The sequence below is a fragment of the Gadus morhua genome, chromosome 3 (assembly GCF_902167405.1).
Source record: "Gadus morhua chromosome 3, gadMor3.0, whole genome shotgun sequence".
Classification (NCBI taxonomy): Eukaryota; Metazoa; Chordata; class Actinopteri; order Gadiformes; family Gadidae; genus Gadus; species Gadus morhua.
Window position 1 is genome coordinate 14,978,299 of NC_044050.1, and position 20,877 is coordinate 14,999,175.

Below are 20,877 nucleotides of genomic sequence, written 5' to 3' on the forward strand. Positions count from 1 at the left end.
GCGTTTTACAATCTGAATATAAAGTTTTCCACAAAACATACATTTGTTTCCCTGGTTACGCCTGAGGGTCTGACTAATACCCGGAACCACCATTACACGCCCGTTGGGTTCTCATGCAACGGAAACGTTGTTCACTCCTCCAGTAATTAGGACGGACCATAGCTACGACTTTAGAACGGGAGGTAGCGGGAGGTATTATAGTCCGCTGAGCTTTGTTTTGTTTCCCGTTGCTATGGTTAGTACTTTTTTAGAGACGATACGACAGCTAGCGCATTAATTGAGAACGGTAAACAGACAATTTGACGGAACTACTTGTCCAGGTGTCCGTATATCAGGAGTTAATGCACACCCTGCATCCAATCAGAATCGAGTATTCCCGCAGACCGTGGTATAAATATTCATATATACAGTTCTGAAGCCTTGCTCTTTAACTCCCCATTGATTCCAGAGTCTGTTGGAGATCAGCTGACAGTCTCTCCTATCCCCTCTGGGCCACTGCCTCAGAACAGCACACCTGTGACCCTGAGAGACCTGGGACTAGGGACTCCTGTCAGTTCACACCTGAAGGGGAATATTCCTGGACCTTGTATTCCACAAATTCTTGCAGCACTCTTTTAAGAGATATGTTATCAGCACACTGCAGGACAACGCTGCACTCCTCCTGCACCCCGCAATAATCTGTTCTTTGGCTGATGGATTCAAATGAAGGACAAAAGCTCTTGTGGACGACTTTATCCACTTGCTGTTTTTCCATTGTTTGGTTGAGCGTATGTGTGTGTTTCTTTGCTGCATGTTTGTGTGAGTGTGTTTGTTTGGTGTAGTTTTGTGCATGCATGTTTTTTTGCTGTGTGTATATACGTTTTTTTTTGGTTGAATATGTGTATATGGGTCACACACGCATGCACGCATGCAAGCACACACACACACACACACACACACACACACACACACACACACACACACACACACACACACACACACACACACACACACACACACACACACACACACCTACACACCTGTGTTCAGGCACGGCTGTCACTTTTTGATTCAGCAGGTGAAGAAGTGCGACGGAGCATATTTAAATCCCTCGCCATGGCAACAGGCAGGGTGATTAGGGGCGAAGCGGCGGCAGCACTCGGGGGTTGTGATGATAGAAATTAAGGCAACTCTGGACTGTTGCCATGGAGACGCAATAGACTGAGGGGTGAAAGTCCATCCAAAACACACCTTAAAGCTATTTCCCACATTTGACAAGAGCAGCAAAGGGAGGGAGTGGGGGAGAAGGGGGATGGGTGGCTCCACTGCGAATAATCACCAGACCTGCCAAGATGTGTGTGATCATAGTTCAAAACACTCACCATATGATTGTGTGTGGAGAGGATGTGTTTGTGATTGTTTGTGTGTGTGTGTGTGTGTCTGTGTGAGAGAGAGAGAGAGAGAGAGAGAGAGAGAGAGAGAGAGAGAGAGAGAGAGAGAGAGAGAGAGAGAGAGAGAGAGAGATTGCCTTGGTGTGGAACTCTTTCTTTGGCTTTTCAATCGTTTTTTGCTATTTTATGATATGGGCCCCCCCCTTAAAGGCACACACACATACACACATCACACCACACACACACACACACACACACACGTTGCAACATACACTAACACACACACATACCATAAATCCATTGAAGACCTCTTCTGGAAGCTTCTAATCTAAACGCTGAAAGAAACGGGTTCTCACGCCAAAGCTGTTATTTAATTGTATTTATTTATTTAATTCAACCATGTTGTTTGTCCACTCGCATTTGTTGCAATGTATACACTGCACGCTTTTATTTGCGACATAATTACTCCATGTCTAATCCATTGGAGGCATCTGCATCATATGGCTCGTAGGAGACAATACAGCTTGTGTACCAGCAAGCAGACCCTAAAGAGTTTGAGGTGGCCAGCTTCTTGTCTGCATGCCTTTACAGGGCAACATGCTTATGGTTTGTGGACACGGTGCAGATGGTTTCACATGGATTGCACTGCTAACACACACACACGCACACCACAGCAACACCAACGAACATAGTGTGCGTGTTGTTTTGAAAGCTAATTGGTTTTTCATTAGTGGCCACTTCTTGTTGATCTCCAATTTGGTGGTGGTGGTGGTGGGGGGGGTCAATCAGAAACCCCACGTTGTGAATGTGAGGTCCAGGGTGCCCTCCATGGGGTGTGATGATGCCGTGTGTGATTTTCTATGCGTCAGTTTTCTTGAGATGGTTATCGTTCAAATTCAAGTGTGGTTTCCACAAGGTGAGAGTGTGGTCAATGTTACCAATGCAGCGAATCTAATCCACTCTGTCATCGCTACGGAAGGTTATCAGGGATCCCTCTAGCGGTCTTTAAACTAGCCATACCATGTCAGTTAGCTGGCTCTACACACGTCTTTCAACACTTATAAGAAATATAATATAAGAAAACCTATAAGAAATGGGAAGGGATAATACAATTCTCACAATTAGTTCTGTAGCTCTCTATAGGCTGTCCAATATGTATCTGTGTTTGTGTGTGTCTGTATGTGTGTGGGCGAGCCTTGCATCGTTCTAGAGATCATTGCTTGTTATTTGGTTTCATTTGGTCGAATAATAACTAGTGTAATAATAATACATTGATATATGGATTGCTGTTGGCATCTAGAATCCAGCTGCGTTTGTGTGTGTGTTTGAGAGAAAAAGGCACAGTAAAAGCAGTGGGAATTAAAGCAGTGATTACATCTTGAGTTTCTGATTGTGCGAATCGGCCTTTAGCATCAGTGCACGTGCATTTTTAAAGTCACCCACCCTGTACAGGTGTACAAAACAAGCTTATAGAAATGAAACAGTCATAAAGCCTCAAGAAAAACGTTAAACACTTCACACAAAGGACAAAGAACACTTCTACAGATATATGATGCATTTCCCCACACTGCCACTAGTTCCACACGCAGAAGCTAGTTACCCATCATACTTTACATTTGAGGATATCCCACCAATCTTTACCCATGTAACATATGCAACGTGCAGCAACTGTGTATATTTTGGAACTCTGTTTTTTCATATCTAACATTGAAATACTCACTCTTGCATTGTGGCAATGCATTTTAAACATGTTGGACTGTATTTGTGATTAAAGGTTGTGTGTATTAGTGATTATCCACTGGATAAAACCGGGGCATCCCCCATACATGCATAACAGTGAACAGAGCATGGCCACAAGCAGAAAGTCTGGGGGGCTAGGGTGTCTGATTTAGCCCGGTCAAAAGGTCAGTGTCCGCAGTGTACCTGAAAGCCTCCTGGAGCCAGAGGCCCCCTAGCCCCCTACCTGCTACTTAATGACATGTATCTGAATCCACTGTAAGTCCACTTAGTAGTCAACAGTACAGCACAGTGAGTAAAGCATAGCGACATGCAGCACAGTAAATTCCAGTCGTATTTTACACACACAGACAAGACATTCCTATTAGGCACCTTATTCACATAGAGTCAGTGTTAGTCTAGCGTCGTCTTTTTCTCTTTTTACATTTCTGTTAATAAATACACAAAGACACAACATCCAAGTGACATCAATAAACAAGTGAGACTGTGGGCTCACTAGGCTCTGTAATAGTGTCTGAAAGCTGGTTTGCCGGTAAACCAAACCATCTTAACAGGCTTAACACAGGGTAAACCATTTGACTTGAAAGTGAGATTCGTTTTGTTTTTCTCTTTCTGGTAAGATGGCTACACTTCCTGACAAAAGGCTTTACAATAAGTACTGTGGGTGTTCTCAAGTTATCCTAAAAAGGTTTAAAGGATTGATTACATTTTTGATCTTTTATTTTTTTGCTTAGGTCTCCTCTTGCTCCTTCTAATCGGGTCTGGAACAAAGCTTCCTGTAGAAGTGTTCTGACAAACTGAGCTTTACAACACAGCCTGATCTAAATCTGCCTACTTGTATTTGACATAACAAGCTATGCTATTAAATGTCTAAGCACATGTTGAAACAATCCAACGCGTGCCACAGATGCATCTGAAATGCATGAGGCAAACCTGACCTTGGCAGAAAACAAACCAGTACAAAAACATATGTAATGTTTCTTTCTAAACATCAGTATGTATGAGGTGCAATTTATTTAGGCAACTGGTTTAGGTATTTAGGTCCCGGGAGGCTATATGCCACCTTTTTTAAAAGCATAAGCAAATAGCTTTGTTTAAATTGATGTAGCTTGTGACAAGGTATTATATTTTCAGAACTAATTGGTTCAAATGTTCAAGAATGTTGTGTTTTTGCATTATTTGTTGCTAATAAGCAGTACTCAAACATTGAGTTCAGTTCGACCTCCTAGTTTTTTGGTTCCAGCTACACTTAGCTTAGTTTGCCAGAACACGTGGAGAAGTATGGTTCAGGGTTTAGACCAGGACCAGAGCTAGGAGACCCGGGAAGGGGAACATGGACGTGGACTGTACTCTGAGAGAAAGACCAGCCTGAGACACCCACAACAGCAAGGTCCCACTAACGAAGAGTGGTTTCATTCACTTTGTGATACAAGAAGTGTTTTCAGGCAGAGTGAGGCTTTCTTTAGGCCTGAGTGCACATGTATGAGACATTTCACATCGCAAGTCAAACCGTTAACTGCCACTGACTTTAAAACATTTTTAAAACACTTTAAAGTACTTGAAAACACGGCACTGACGTCAGCAGAATCCCAAGTTATAGATATATGATGGAGCACAATTTAGAGATTTGAAAGTTCCTGTGCATATAAACAGACTTCCTTAGGATTCGCAGCCAAGCAAGCTACTGCTACCACTGCTTACTATCAAGTGTGCAGTCCTCATACTAGGTCTGGAGCTTTGTTAATATGTCCAGATGTCCCTAGGGTTAAAACATTTGGGGAAGCAGAAAATATAAAAAATCAAATAAGTAGAAGTATTTCGCCCTAAAAATGGGGAGCAAAAGTTGGAGCTGAAAGGTCAGGAACTGCTGCTCTAGTCCCCAGCCCCACCTCCACCTGCCCTAGCCCCGCCCCCTAGCCTCGCCCCCCCCAGCTCCTGACGAGCCAATGACGACTCTGGGTCAGCTGCAGCTGGCACAGCATGTGAATGGCACAGAGAAGGACAAATCAAACTGATCCTTGACCAGCTTGTGTCACTGTGGCACTGAGTGTTGAGAAATAGAAATACTGCATGATATTAGAGGCAAATACAACCAATCTAACATGAACCAAAGCACCGTGTCTCGGGGTGATTGGTTGTAACAAGGCTGTTGATCGTGCTTGTTGAAGCATGACCCATGGAGGTTGGTTTTCAGAGTACCCCAAGCAAGATATGGATTGCTGCCTGCATGAGTCATGCAACGGATTGGAGAATAACATCAGCCTACGGCGATACTGTCCGTGTCAAACTTCAGGTCAAGGAACTCTTGAGTTGTCAAGTCGAAATGAACCTCAGACCAGAGAGAGCACCCAGGTGTCATCAGCAGCAGAAAAACGGAAGGTGAGTTTGGCTGCAGGGGATCAAGACCTTCTGGTCCCTAGCGGACCAGACGGTCCTGTCTTGTTTAGTAATAAACAACACACAGCTCTTAAAAAACAGAAGATAACCACAGACAAAGGGGATGGAGGGATCCTAACCCAGGGGCATATTGGGTAGTGGATGGTTATTTGGCCAGGGCACGGGCCTTGGCAGCGACACCCTGCGCCCGCTGTAGCGCCCCCTGGCTTGTCTCCCGCCGCACCAGCTGGTTGGACTCAAACAGGCCCTCCTGACAGCCGCCGCCGGCACCGCGACCGCCGTCAACAAACGTCAGCACCCCTGCAGCGAGGAAGACACATTCACTTTTAGGGACGGAGGTATTTCTACATTGATTTTGTTGTATTTTTTTAATCAAACAACCAGAAATACGTTTTTTTTCTCCTGTTGTCTATTAGAAGTGGCAGCCAAGCAGGCTTTGGTTTGTGGATCAATCGATGGATCCGGCACAGGCAGAGCTTTGGAGATTTTTCAACTATGCCCAGGAAGGGTGTGTGGAGGGACGTTTTGATCGGTCAGATCATCATCATCCTCTCATTTCGTCACTTCTGTTTCCCTGCTGCTCCATCACTGCTATTGCTCATGTCTTCCAGACAGAGCCGGTTCAGACCTCCATGGGGCCCTAGGCAAAATTCTGCCAAGGGGCCCTCCTAACTGACCCCCCAAAATTTTCAACCGTCGCACCTGACACCCAGTGCTTCCACTCATCCCCCCTTTAAATATATTGCATATCACCACCTGTTGGTCCAACTCAGAATAAATACAGACCAAATCAGAACAAATCAAATCGAACTTTAATGTGTTAACAAACAATTATAGAGTCTTAAATGTTGGGCATGTAAACATTTTAATGTTTTCAATTACCATTAAAAGTGTCCCTTCCTGCACTTCCTGGATGCAAAATCATAAATTATGTCATCGTAAGATATTTGCTTCCCCACATCATTCTTGATGCTCATGATGGCCAAACCACTCAGTCGTTCCTGGGACATGGACGATCTCAGATAGCTTTTTATCAACTTCAACTTGCTGAAGCTCCTCTCAGCTGAGGCAACTGTCACAGGCAGGGTGACAGCAACTCTAAGGGCTATCCAACGGTTAGGATAGATTTCCTCCAGATTTTTCTCACAAAGGAAAGAAAGCAAGGCAGTCATATTACCTGATGGTAGGTCAGGTAAAGTCTTGATTTCGTTTGCCAGATCCACTCCAATGATGTCACAGTCTTGGTTGAAGGTGAGAGTTTTCTCGAGTTGCATACACTGGCCCTTCAAGGAGTCACTGGACATCTGACATGCAGTGCTGAAGTTCAGCACTACTCCATATTTAGTCTTCACCTGGTTCAGAGTTTCGAATCGTTCATCAATGGATGCTATTGTAGAGTCAACCACAATGTTGAAGAAGTTGACTTCAAGATTCTGCAGTGCATCAGCCACTGGCTCATCAGGTGCTTCGTAGCTGAAATGCCTCTTGCTGGTTCTCAGCCTCTTGTCCTTCAAAACAGCTTCTACATTCATTTCCTTACAAATGCTTCTGGCTGTTGTCTGGGCATCTGAGAATCCAGTGTCCCGGTAGAGAGTGAGAGAGGCTTTTGCATTTGAGATCAACTGCACAGCTATGTCAAGCTGCATTGAAGCAGATTGGAGGAGCTTGTTCACTGTATTTGTTCTTGACAGTATCTCACACCACACTACACAGCAAATCAAGAAGCGGTAAGAACCAACTTCCTCTGCAAGTGACTGTGCCTCCACTTTGGCCACGGGATCATTAATCTTCTGTCTGGCTTCCAGTAAGGCTTCTCGAATCTCAGAGGCCTGATACCTGACTGCATGGACAATTTGGAGCCTGCTCTCCCATCTTGTGTCACTCCATGACTTCACTGTTATGTTCACGTATTGTTTCAAGATATTCCATCTTTGTGTGCCAGCAGAAAAAAAGGTGAAAAGCTTTTGTACATAGCCAAAAAAACCAACCGCATCTCTGGAAGATTTGGCAGCATCTGCAATGACGAGGTTTAATGTGTGTGCACCACATAGGACAAACACAGCTCTCGGATTATTTTGCAACAGTCTGGCTTGTACTCCGTGGTGTCTACCTTTCATATTGGCCCCATTGTCGTAGGCTTGCCCTCTGCAATCGTCAAATGGAATTTTCAGATCAGTCAGCTTATCCAAGATGACTGTAGACAGATTTAAGCCAGTTGTAGCCTCAACATTAACAAAGCCGAGGAAGTGCTCCTTTATCTCTGGCTGTCCCTTTAAAGCCACGCTTCTGAGGATAATGGACATCTGCTCCTGGTGACTAATGTCAGGTGTACAGTCTAAGATAATGGAGAAGTATTTGGAGTCTCTCACTTGAGTCACAATAGTTGTGAGAATCCTGTCACTCACAAGCTGTATCAGCTCATTCTGTATGTCCTTACTAAGGTAATGAGCATGTGTATCCCCATCTTTAATTCTGATGACATGATTTTCCAAAACAGGGTCAAATTTAGCTAATAATTCAACCTCTTTTAGAAAATTTCCATTATCTGGTTGGAAGAGCTTATCTGATGAACCTCTGAATGCGAGGTTTCTTTCAGCCAGAGACTGTGTGATGCTTATGAGGCATGTGGTCAAGAGTTTTTCCACGACTTAAGCGCAGATCAAATTCTCTCCACTTAATCATGTTGCTTTTGTGTTCGGAACTACCCTCATGCTGCTTCAGAATTGCGTTGATATTGGACCAGTCATTCACACCTTCTCCTATGATTTTGTGCTTTTGTGTAGAAAACAGTTTACAGCAATAACAAAATGCAGCGTTGTTTTTGACTGAGTAAGAAAGCCAGCTCCTGGGAATCGTTTCACCATTTGACAGCCGTCTCTGTAGCAATCCTGGATGGAACCCTCTGGACTTGTCTTTTGGGTAAGAAAAATCCACTCCTGGCTTGAATGGACCTCTACGCACTAGCTCAGTCCGCATACTGTCCGTTAAGACAGGAGGCCAGTCTGCTGGATCATTAGGTGGAGCAGCTGCTTTAGGGTCTGATTTTTGCTGTGTGGTTGTAACTGAGGCTGAGGCCTGTTCTTCCCCTGTGCTTTTGCTTGTGCCTGTGTCTGTGCCTGAGCCTGAGCCTGAGCCTGTGCCTGTGCCTGTGCCTGTGCCTGTGCCTGTGCCTGTGCCTGTGCTTGTGCCTGCACTGGATGGCTCATCTGTGTCTTTTCTATGGGAAGCTGGCTTTGTCCCTCCACTGGCTGACTGGCTGGAGTCTGTGCTGCTTCTAAGAAATTTAAGCATAGCACCTGTAAAATATGGATAAGGCTACTATTAATTCAGCTCCATCAAATCGGCTGCACTTGTTCTACTTTCATATACTTCAAATATAGGTGAATGTTTATATACTGTAATTATTAAATTATTATTATATGGCAATGACAGTTCCAACATTCTGGAGCAGAAAAGTGTGAACACTGAGAGAAAAAACACAAAGACCTAAAAATCTTTAAAAGGCAGCCTATTTACAATCAACAGTTAATTTACCAGCTCCCATGCTAACATGAAAACACACACATTGGTTGTAACTTTCAAATCTTCAATGGTCCAGTGAAAATATGCCAAGGTTCTCAGAAGAAGCAACTATTTGTTATAGAAAGACTACAAACTCTGAATCACTTGTGTTGGAATTAAAACCATTTTATTTAGCAGATCCATATTGTCCGTTTTCTGTTGAAGTGGTTGCTAGGCAAACAAATTGAGTCGTGAGAAGACTTGAGCTTAACAAAACGACATGTTTTCGATTTACAATGAACGTGCCTTTATAAAATGAAAGGAGAGTAAAATGCCATAATAAACAACGTACTAACCTCGAAACATCAAACCAATACTTCAAGCAACAGTTTGATATTTCTCGGTATGATCTCACTCTATTAATGAGTGTTTATTATTTAGCACCATTGTCATAATATTTCACGAGTTTTATTTATTCACCAAGAATAAATCGTATCTGCGTCTATATTTGCCTGTGGGCTATCCAAGCAAACAAACTTCAATCTTAGTCAATATGTATCCATTACTTTCCATTTTGTTAAGCGCAGTTGTAACTATACAAGGCTACAACTAAAATTATAGAAGCTAGCAAGACGCACACAGAGACCGGGGATCCCCAAGGGCTCACCGCCCTGTAGGTCTAACACGGACTGTCCCTCCCTCTCTCCCACCAGGAGAGGAGAGTTAAAGGCTTTACCTGAATGCTGCTCCCGCAGTTCATTTTCAAGTTCCTTCCTCTTCCTTTTTTCATTCCCCGAGGGATAGCTCCGCTTCATCTTTCTACACTGATGATGCAATGATGCGCATGGGTAGCTATCTGACGTCCACGACGGACAGTTACGTTGTCAGGTTTTTTTTTTTTCCCAACGGGGCCTTTATTATAAATAATAAATTTGCGGGGCCCTACGCAACGTGCGTAGTGTGCGTATTGAAAGAACCGGTACTGCTTCCAGAACATGGTGAAGATGAACAGTTTTGGATCCCAATTATTCTACAGTTATACAGCCTTTGGTGCTGTAACTTCTGTTTTTTAAAACTCAGTCGTCCTGCTTTGGCTACTTTGAACTGGAAGAGTAAATTGTTCAGTTAAAATGTAAAATAAATAAATAAATAATAATAATAATAATAACAACAAAGAATATGATCGAATAAATAACATCCTTGAGAAGTGGCAGCGAGGCAAACAGTGCTTCAACCGCGCATAACGCACATGTTTTAAGGAGAAATGCTTGGCCAGATGAATGGAGAGGGTAGCATCCGCAGAACGGAACATCTCTGTCAAAAGAGGACGAGGACATCTTTGTGCCGTTAATGTGTTTTTTAGCACTTGGAGTACAGCACCCAAACAATTTGTGCTCTTCAGAGAGCACAATGTTGAGTGCTGCCTTGGCCTTTCATCACAGCAATGACAACTCTGAAATAAACATCCTAGTTCTCTTAAGCACCAGTAAAGCGACATTTTGTGTGTTTTTGGCTTTGAAGTCGTATTCAATCTAAGTGTTCCCTGCAACAGAAATGTTCTTATTTCTCCTCGGTTTGAGTGTTAGCTTGGGGGCAGGTCTGTGGTGTCACCGTGTTCGCTATCACAGGGAAAGTAAAAGCGGACTTAAAACACTGGTGGTTATAATAATGCTTATGTTTTATATGATTTGTCCAGAACGGGGGATATAATTAGCCTTCATGACTGGAAGATGCGTTATTTACAGTTGGAAAAAAACATAATGAGCGGAAGGGTGAAAAAATAATTAGACTAATATGTCTGTATTTTTCTAAATTAAATGGTATATTTTCTGTTGAGACAGTTGTCCTGCGCAAGCTGTACCGCTCCCCGCTCCTCCCTCGTCTCCCCATACATCTACTAAACAAAGATTGTGTTGATTACCTCGGGAGAATCTCATATAACAAGGGAGCTCAACACCTTCCAGCACAGAGAGATAATTACTGCTTTTTCCCTTTTTAAGTATAATCATTAGGAGTGAAGCAAAAGGGATGTCCACCACTTCTTTGGCCTGAAAGGCCAACAGCAAGGCCCCCCTCCCCACCACACACACCACCGTCTGATTTATCTAATTAGCACCTCTTTATCGCAGACGGAGGACCACTGAGACACTCGGTCTGCAGCAGAGCGACATCAAGCTCAAGCCGTGAAAGAGTCTGATTAAACGAAGAAAGAAAACTAGGAACATTTATACGCCATCTGATCTCATTTTTCAATATGTGCAATTGAAGAAAAAATATTATAATGGCAAATCTAGTATATTAAGACAAGAAATCAGCAATTACATGATGGCATAATTGAAAGAAAAATTGCTTAACATGAAGGCTAATATATGTATAAAAAAGCAATAAAGTGAATCAATAACAGAATGTTTCTATATATACCTTCACAGCCCAGCCTAATGACAAGGTGCTATTACCTAAACCAATATCGATGGTTTAAAGTAGTACATTTTGAATGATGTGTACAGATACGGGGAACGCATGCAGTGTTTAATGTAAACGGAAAGATCATGTGTTGAAGATTCACCGTATCCGTCGATGCAGCCGTTCTTAAACTCTCCTTCAAACTTCATCCCGTCGAAGCGACAGAAGACACCGCTACCTTGAAACTTCCCCTGGACAAATTCCCCCTCGTACCTGTAAGTACCGAAGCACACATCAAGACTATTTTACACTTGCGAGGAGCAGAGTACGTATAGTAGTATTATAATCTTTTCCGTTAGATAGCTGCTTTCAGGAAAATAGAAATGGAAAGAAAAAGCACAGAAGTGATACAAATAAATCGATTGAAATTTAACAATGAAACAACAAATTAAATACAATAATATGCATATCAACAAAACAGATTATCATTCATCAGCATTATCTTTGTACTTCTAAGTATAAAACAATTATAAAATCAAACACCAAAGCAGAAAAATAAATATTCTTTGTTTAATCGATTTTTTAAGACCAAAATAAAAGTACTGATAAAAAATATTATATAATATATATTGCGATATTATGTCCTCCAACTAAATGCAAACAAAAGCGTGTCTTCAGAAATCTAGGCGTCTAATTTAATGTCCCGCTTACATTCAAAGTCAACCTACTCAAATATTTTCTGTATAATGTTTATAATGTCTTGTTCTAGTCTTTAACGTCTTGTCTTGCACATGTCAATGTAAAATGCACCATACCTTCTTTTTTTATCCTTATATGTTTTTATTGTGATTATGAATGTGAGGTTTATAAACCACTTTTCTCACTTGTATCTTTAAAACACTTCATAAATGTCTTTAACAGTGCTATCTAAATAAAGGATACATTTTCAGGTAAATAAGTTGTGAAAATATTATTGGGTTAACCCTAAAATATTTCTGTGACTATTTTGGTAGTCTGAAAGCGCTTTGAAACCTGTAATTCACTCCACTCATCAAACAGCTAAGTACTAATTGGTTTACTGCCGCCAGGGAAACTTAACCTGGCAGAACATCAGTACCAGGAAATGGACAAGTCAGGTCGTCCACCACAGCAAGAATCTAGAAATTCCATTTCCTGCAGAAAATGCTGTCGGTTAATTGCACACTCTAACAAGGCTCAATGGGAGTCAACGAAAAGAAACATAAATATGCTTTAATTGTGTTAAACTAAATGGTATAAAATAGAACAAAAATCGGTCTCTATAAAGAACAAAGATCTAAATGTGATAATTTGTTAAATGTCTGAACAGAGTTTGAAGACTGTTGGAAGAGACAGTAGGAAGACCAGTAGTTGAGTGATGGCTAACACACCCCTAAATAATATCCAAGACATAATAATAAATATAGCTTCAGATTCTGCGAGAAAAACACTTGTCTTTATAGTGATTAGCCTTCTGCTCTTTTGTCACATTTCTCTATGAGTTCTGTGGGGAACAAACTCTTGTTAATTGCATGGCTTGAAATATATATGTATTTAAAAGTATATCATATCAAAATAAAATGCGTGGTTTCACTAAAGTAATTTCTCTTTGGTCAATAACAAGTTCTACAGTGCTTTCTTCAGCTTTAATTCTTTCCTGTCTTTGTCTGCTGCCATAGCTTTCTTTCACATTTCTGTCACATTTTCCCACCTGGATTGTTACAATAAGTACATGAAAGGAGGCATTAAGGAACTTAAATTCAATTTATATTCTGTACATTTAAAGAGCGACAGAGCTGAACAGAGGGAAGCTGTCACTGAGCCCTTATCCTTATTTCATGACGGTAAATGGCCTTTCTCTATAAACGGGGTCAACAGGGGGCTGTGACTGTTTTCCCTGAGGAGGAAGAACAAAAGGAAAGGTCAAAGGTTTGGCAAATAGGGCGTGCGACATTGACCTGGAGTTGTCAGGGAACACCAGCACCCCACATCCGTTGAAGAGGCCGTTCTCGAACTGTCCCGTGTAGCATGTCCCATCGCTGAAGTTCAGCTGGCCCAGGCCATGCCGGAGCCCTGAGGACAACACACGTCAGATTAGTCATGTTTAAAACCAACACACTCCGCTATTGTTTAATACAGTGTTTCTAAAATGGGGGTACGCGTACCCCTAGGGGTACTTTGGAGTACTTTACGGGCTATTCAGAAATTAAAAAATAAATAATGATAATAATAACCAAACAATATTTTTTTTCATACTGAGCAAGTTCTAATTCTGAAAGCTATACAATAGAAAATCGAGAAAACGGTGATTGAAATGTCAAAATGTAAAAGAAAAATTGCCCTGCTAAATATGTCATGAACAATTCGTGGTCTTCCACATTAACCCCCTAGTCTGTTGCCAGGAGAACATGCGTATTAAGCGGTACTTCCTTATCTTATTGAATAGCGAGGGTGACCCTTTTAAGGTCAGATTACCCTTTAAGATAACATTTCATCCCCATTTCCCCACTTGCTGAAAGCTTTAGCTACATTAGAAATCCAGACAAACACATGATGGGTGTGGAATAGAAGTACGAGTGTAGTGTATTATTGGGAGTGAGTGTGTTTGTCTGTGAGTAAGAGATACGGGATGGGGGATTTAAGTCTATTGGTTAGGGTGTTTGACCAAAAGGTCCTGTGTTTGACCAAAATATTGTAACAGGAATATTAATGATACAATTTTAATCCAAGAATTTAATGTAATTGATTGATGGTTTACACCCGCACCCACAGTGCAGCTCTTGCCACCCTTCTGTCAAAATCCTGGAGGTTGCAGATGGCACATCCTTCATTAGATGAATCTCCAATGGGGCTGAGTCTGCCAACAGAAAGGATGTTGACCACCCGGCTTCCTAGTGTACCCAAAACTATGGGGCTGATTTATCCGACAAATATCATTCAGACAGACTGACTGAGTGGCAAATGTCTGGGGATGTAGATTTCAGCGCGTTTACCGAGCTAATGTTGCGTAAAGAACTTACATACTTTAACCTGACTGAAGCAAGAAGTCAGTTATTGGACAACCTTGTCTGATGATACCACAAGCTTGACATTGAAATCAGAAGCCTTTGGACAAAAATGTAATGAAATGTAAATGAATCAATGGGTATCCACAAATCCATTAATTAAATGCGGGTGGTATGTAGGAATGTATAAGGTAGGTGGGTAGGTTGCTTTTGTTTACAGTGCACGTTCTTTTCAGTTCTGAGACAATAGTCTAAGTCAAGACTTTGCTAATTGGCAAGCTGCCATCAAATTGGACCAAAGCGCTTGTGTGACCTTGGGAGGCTATTGACAAGTGTTACATTCAGACTCAAAAGCTTTTCATCCCTGCTTAATTTCCCATTTAATGAAGATGTGTTTATTACTGGAAGTTTGCCATTGAACACACTAAATTGGAGAGGGAGTTCTTTTATAATGAAAGATTTGAGCATTGAAACGCTAAATAGTTTTATGGTTTTTCAGGGACGACTCGTTTTGAGAGCGGGCTAACCTTCGCTGGATAGCTCAATCAGAAGAACCCAATTCCAAAAGAAACCACGTAGTGTTGGAAACAAGACTGAGGACGGTCAGGGGAGTTTTTCAGTGGGCTGGCGATGTGATGAGGTGGGAGGCCCTCAGCCCAGGGAAGACCATGAATTAGGGGCTGACCGGCGGGGGAATCCGAGGCAATATAAATGGTGTGTTTTAAAGGCAAACCGCCCGCCTGGGCTTTTTTCTAATTTAAAGAGAACTGATTCATAAGCGCGTTGTGAAGAAATAGGGGCCTCCAGCATCCACTCTTTTTCTGCAAAAAAGGAAAGTGAGGTTGGACAATCTATGGAGTTGTTCAATATCGGACCCACAGAGTATGCAAATAACAGGCCGATGACATCAGTGCATGTCAATGGTCCAACTTTCCAGCAGAACTTGGAGTTGATTTTTACACAAAATGCCTGCGTACGGTAAACCACTAAGGGCTGAGGTGAGAGACGTGTCCCCCCTGGTTCTGCTAATGGTGGACTAATTGAGACGTTCCATCTGTCAGGCTGCTTAGAGCGCTGCACCGCCCTAATCCCACCAGGGTTTCCGCAAGAGATTTGGAGAGGAGATTTGGCTGAGGGCTAACCGAATCAAAGGCTATCCAGGAAACCTCCACAAACACCCGTTTTCCTTTCCTAGCTATATGTGTCATTGGGTATGTGTGTGTGTGTAAGTATTTGTGTAAGACTTTGTGCCTCCGAACATGTGTGTGTGTGTGTGTGTGGTGTGTGTGTGTGTGTGTGTGTGTGTTTGTCGAGTCTGAGTTTGTGTGTTAATATGTGTGTTTTTACAAGAGTATACTCATGCAGGTGTGTGTGTGTGTGTGTGTGTGTGTGTGTGTGTGTGTGTGTGTGTGTGTGTGTGTGTGTGTGTGTGTGTGTGTGTGTGTGTGTGTGTGTGTGTGTGTGTGTGTGTGTGTGAGAGGAATGAGCTTTAGGAAATCTCCAACTTAAAGTGCCAAAGCCTGAAAAAGAGAGCAACAGCCAATGAATTTCCCCAGCCAGCTATTTAGTGGCGAAAGACCAACAGGCAGCCAAACAGAGAGAAAGGCAGCCAGACATGGACAGTCAGTCAGACAGATAAACAAGCATACAGACAGTCAGACAGACTGACGCAACAAAGTGCTTTCACATAAAGTTCATTGACAAAGTAGGAGCTAGGTACGTCAAAATGTGACATGACACATACTAAGAACGTGCCCCTTATCCCAATAATTTCTGGTTAATTTCCTTATTTTTATTTGTCCAATCTTGTGTCAGGTCACTGTGTCTGACCGATGATGTCATCAGAGGAGAGAAGTTGAGCTGATGTTGACTTAGCGTATTTCCTGTAATTTGATCACCCTACTAGTCTCCCTCACTCTCTCTCTCCACTGAATTATTCATCATGTGACACAGGACCTAGGTCTGACACACACACACACACACACACACACACACACACACACACACACACACACACACACACACACACACACACACACACACACACACACACACACACACACTCAGCTGCATTTCAATATTTGCACACATACATAGACACACACACAAACACACACACATGCACACAATCGTGGCACAGACACACCCGCCTACAGTGGGTGTTTGTGTGCAAACAGAGCAGGAGGTTCAGGTGCCCCCCCAACACACACACACACCCTCCCCTTTGTGCTCCAGAACTCTGTTTTCTTAACTTTAGCATGCCCTTCGTGCTTCAAACTGAAGAAACTGGTTATAGGGGCTTTGTGTGTGTGTGTGTGTGTGTGTGTGTGTGTGTGTGTGTGTGTGTGTGTGTGTGTGTGTGTGTGTGTGTGTGTGTGTGTGTGTGTGTGTGTGTGTTTGTGTGTGTCTGTGTGTGTGTTTGTGAGTTTGTGAGCCACTAGATATTTCAAGTTGCAAGAATAAACAAATCCCAAAGGCAATCTTAGTTTAAAACAAGCAAATCATTTAACGTTACGTCACAACATCACCTGAATACCATGAAATCTATATGAACATTATTCACATTATTCCTCTGTTTCATGTAATTTTAGGGGAAATCAAAAATATGTAATGGTGGGGATGATGGAGCGTAGAAACCGGGGGGATGGGGGGTGATGATGGAGCTAGTCACCGTGGTGATGACGGAGCATAGTAACCAAGTTGATGATGGAGCATAGTAACATGGTCTTGCCTTCTCGCCATTCTCCGTGGTACTCCTCGCCGTTGGTGTAGGTGAAGGAACCTCTCGTCAGGGTCATGGGTGCTACTCACACACACACACACACACACACACACACACACACACACACACACACACACACACACACACACACACACACACACACACACACACACACACACACACACACACACACACACACACACAAGCATTCCCACAGACACGCATGCATACACACACGTGCACACACGTTATAATTGAATGCCGGCGGGAGCTGCTTGGAAAACGTGTTTCTTTATTTTTGTACGCGTCTAATGAACCCAATGTCCTCCTCACATTTTTTGGCGTAGGCGAAAGACGTTCTCACAACAGTAAAAAAGGATAACCTGAGATCCTCACGTCACATAATATAAAATAAACAGCTATAGGCGTAGGTTTCGCGACATCAGATTTCAACATAAAAAACTACGAAAATGGCTGAAACACAGCATCATGCAAACAGGCTAGGAGGAAGATAACAGCCGTGCGGGTGTACTGTATTATTGCAATGACATGCAAAATGATTCTCCAAGTTCGCTAATGGACGACACCCGGCCTCATGTGTTGCCCTATTCTAATCCACGCTGGATCAGTGTAGTTAAAATAGCATAGTGGACGGCCTATAATATAGTGGTGAACATCCCTCTATCCATACAGCCATGTTGCCACAGTAACGGCGCCCCAGTGTCCTGCATCCTCCATGCCTCCGCTAATATGACGTCTGACACTCTCAACCACCGACAAAGAAACACTCTCATTACCTGCTGGTTATTTAAAGCCAGGGGGGCTCTACATCGCTTAGAGGCACGCGGCAGGTGAATGACTTCCCATCCCCGCGCGGCGACCGTCGGGTTTTCTCGTATAGCTTCTTAGGTAGCCTCGGTTCCCATCCAATGCGCCGCGGTGCTGTTGAGCATCTTCCCTTGACCTTGATTCAAACCCTTCTCCTATTGGCTGGCCCGCCTCGCACCAACAGCCCGGCGCGTGTAAGGTGTTTTTCTAAAGGGCAGCGTCGTGGCCGAAGTTCAATGGCTTAATTAGGAGGAGTGCTCCTACCGCTAAAGCGTCTGCCCTTGGCTTTTATGTGCTGCCTGCGTCTCTGTAGGATTATAAAACGGCACTGAGGTTCCTTTTAATGATATTGTGTCATTTCATCTACCAATTTGGTGATTAGGCGAGCGTTCTGGTGAGTTTTATGGAAGTTGATTTATGTTTCCCCCAGTGCGCACAGCAGCTGCACAGCGGTGCGGTTCTGGAGGTATGGATTCCGGAGTCCAAATGTCTTCCACACCAAGTCCTTCAATATGTTCTGCCTGTTCGCTGGTCTATTGCGCTTTAGTGTTGACCACGTGACTTGATTAGTATTTTATTTTAAAGTCCACTTTTTGTTTATAAAAGTGCATGAAACCAAATTTTGGATTTAATAATAATAATAATAATAATAATAATAATAATAATAATAATAATAAAATGTATGTATTATAATGTAATAATAGTAAAAAAACAAAACGATAATAAAATCTATTAAATTGGATCACCATGTGTCAATTTGAATCGAATATGAACGAATGAAATAGAAATGACTATAAAAATTGCCTCCACAAAAGTAACAGCATTTCATGGGAAGCAGCGGAAGTGCCTGCCATTTCCTCCATAACACCATTCTAGGAAATCAACAATAACCATTAACCCTGTACTGGTTTGTGCTTAAGGTCTATCTGGAGCTTCAATCAGCATTAGGCTGTTATTTTAACACCACGACCATCTCCTAAAAAACAATGCTGTTGTTCTCCCCTCTCCTACAGTCCTCTGAACCGCATCCTATCAGAGAGCGGCGCGCGGCCCATAGCCTCATATCTCAACAAAGCCGAATTCCTTACGTGTTATAAATCCTCGTGCACTTTGGCACACATTGCCTAAGCCGCAGTGATTTGGGAGCAGATGTAAAAAATAAAGCACAGTTAACAAAAACACGCGGTTAAAAAAAAACACGCGCGAACATTAACACACACCACAGCTCGGCGCATCACCATCAAACCCCGAAGTGGAGGGGCGAGTTTTTTTTTTGGTGGGTGGGACAAACCGGCAAGCACTACAGAAAGAGATGCTGCGGCGACGTCCCCTCACATCGCCCTCCGCCCAGCAGCAGCAGCCCTCTCCAAACTATTGGTGACGCGCTGGGAAGCACCTAGCACTATGTGCGCGCCCGCGGGAGGGGCCGATAGAAAATGGCGAGCCTGTGCAAGAGGCAGCAATGCACGGTAGAGAGGCGCGGCTTTCGGCAGGAACTTGACTCGTGGAGGCACAAACTCATTCACTGTGTAGGTAAGCTCGTTTGGCATTGTGCGAGGGGTCCTCGCTCGTAAGGGGGGGTCTCTCTGTGGGTTGTTTTTTGGCCGTTTGGTAAGCTGGTTGCAAAAAGAGAATGTATGGCTGGTCGCACGGGCGCAGCGCGGAGCTGTCATGTTTGTTCCGCCCTCAGCGACTCCCACTGGACGCGCAGCCTAATGCTCTCTCTAGCAAGTTTGGGGGAACATTTGGATGAATGTTTGCTCTTGGTCTGTTCTCCAAAGGCTGTGTTTGTGGCTCGTGACTTGTGTTTTGTGACTGATCGGAGAATGTATAGTTTTACATGCTCTAGGGGGTTACATTGGACGTTATTTCATTGCTGTTTATTTATTGTAAGTAGGGCGTGTCACGTGTACAGATTGAGCTGCGGCTCCGCCAATCACGGCTCTCTGGTGGTCTCGGCGTGTGCGCGCTAAAGTCTTATTTTTTTGGTGGGGGGAGGGCGCACTGCCTTCCCCCCCCCTCCCCACCAACATCCCCCATCTAAAAAATAAGACCGAGGCGCGCACACGCGCAGGAGGGCGCCTTCCTCCAAACCGGAGCCGGAGAGCTTTGGCAGTGCGCGCTCCCGTGGTGCCCTCGAAAATCAGAGTGCGGGAGTGCGCATTGCTGCATTGGGGAAATGTCAGAGAGAATAATTTGGTATTTTAGGGGGAAGGTGGGGGAAGGTGGGGGATGTCGGCGGAAAACGCCTCTGTGCGTGGAGGAAGCGCACACATCAGCGCTATGGAACAATGTCGGCTACTTAGTGTCGAGGCGAACTGTTTGGTTTCCAACCCGCAACTCTACAGTGGAGATGTGTTGGTACACAGCTCATTATTTTTGATAAGCCAGTTTTCATCTTCTTGAGGTTCTTCATCGCCTTTCGCATTAACTGTGCGTGTGTGTGTATGTTTGTGTGTGTGTGTGTGTGTGTGTGTGTGTGTGTGTGTGTGTGTGTGTGTGTGTGTGTGTGTGTGTGTGTGTGTGTGTGTGTGTGTGTGTGTGTGTGTGTGTGTGTGTGTGTGTGTGTGTTTGGTGATGCAGTTGATACGCGATACGTTTGTTCAAAAAGTGTATCCGCTTTGCGACCCAGAACATATCGAGGAAATTATGAAACGCGAGGGCTGCTTCGTAACCTTCCAGAGCCTCTCGGATGATAATAACATCCGCGTGGAGCTGTTTGGCTTTTTATTCTCCATACGTCTCTTAACCCCTCTCCCTGTCCCAACGTTTCATTAGCCCGCTCTAATCCGGCCAGGACGGTGTATTCCATGTTATTGCGAGATTATAACCCACTCTTCGCCTCTGATCCCTTAACCTCTCCTGTTTCCTCGGTTCAACCCCGCTTCTAATCTGG

The 20,877-nt window shown here is 43.4% G+C and overlaps 2 protein-coding genes across 3 annotated transcripts in view; one reads left to right on the top strand and one right to left on the bottom strand.

Moving 5' to 3' along the window:
• Positions 1–2,723: 2,723 nt before the first annotated feature.
• On the bottom strand, positions 2,724–18,314 carry LOC115540640 (MORN repeat-containing protein 4). 2 transcript variants are annotated; one of them, XM_030352108.1, is made up of 5 exons: positions 17,951–18,314; positions 17,103–17,234; positions 13,385–13,499; positions 11,572–11,681; positions 2,724–5,804 (listed from the first exon to the last, which is right to left on the bottom strand). In XM_030352108.1, exons 2-5 carry the CDS (start codon positions 17,227–17,229, stop codon positions 5,650–5,652), a joined length of 507 nt encoding a protein of 168 aa, XP_030207968.1. In that variant the 5' UTR covers positions 17,230–17,234; positions 17,951–18,314; the 3' UTR covers positions 2,724–5,649. The 2 variants fall into 2 exon arrangements, with proteins under 2 accessions (XP_030207968.1, XP_030207969.1); XM_030352109.1 differs by having other exon boundaries at positions 17,163–17,234; positions 17,951–18,274.
• Positions 18,315–19,265: 951 nt separating this feature from the next.
• The window catches only part of lcor (ligand dependent nuclear receptor corepressor), a 41,447-nt gene continuing 39,835 nt past the window's right edge, over positions 19,266–20,877 (top strand). The window contains 1 exon segment of the mRNA XM_030351506.1: positions 19,266–19,514. Within this exon segment, the coding sequence (XP_030207366.1) occupies positions 19,418–19,514 (97 nt within the window). The 5' untranslated portion in view covers positions 19,266–19,417.

Coding starts and splice junctions, on each gene's coding strand:
- LOC115540640 (XM_030352108.1), bottom strand. CDS start 17,229: ATGACCCTGACGAGAGGTTCCTTCACCTACACCAACGGCGAGGAGTAC. Junction 11,682..13,384: donor GTGTTCCCTGACAACTCCAG/GTCAATGTCGCA, acceptor CGGTACTTACAG/GTACGAGGGGGAATTTGTCC. Junction 5,805..11,571: donor CGGCTGCATCGACGGATACG/GTGAATCTTCAA, acceptor TCCTCGCTGCAG/GGGTGCTGACGTTTGTTGAC.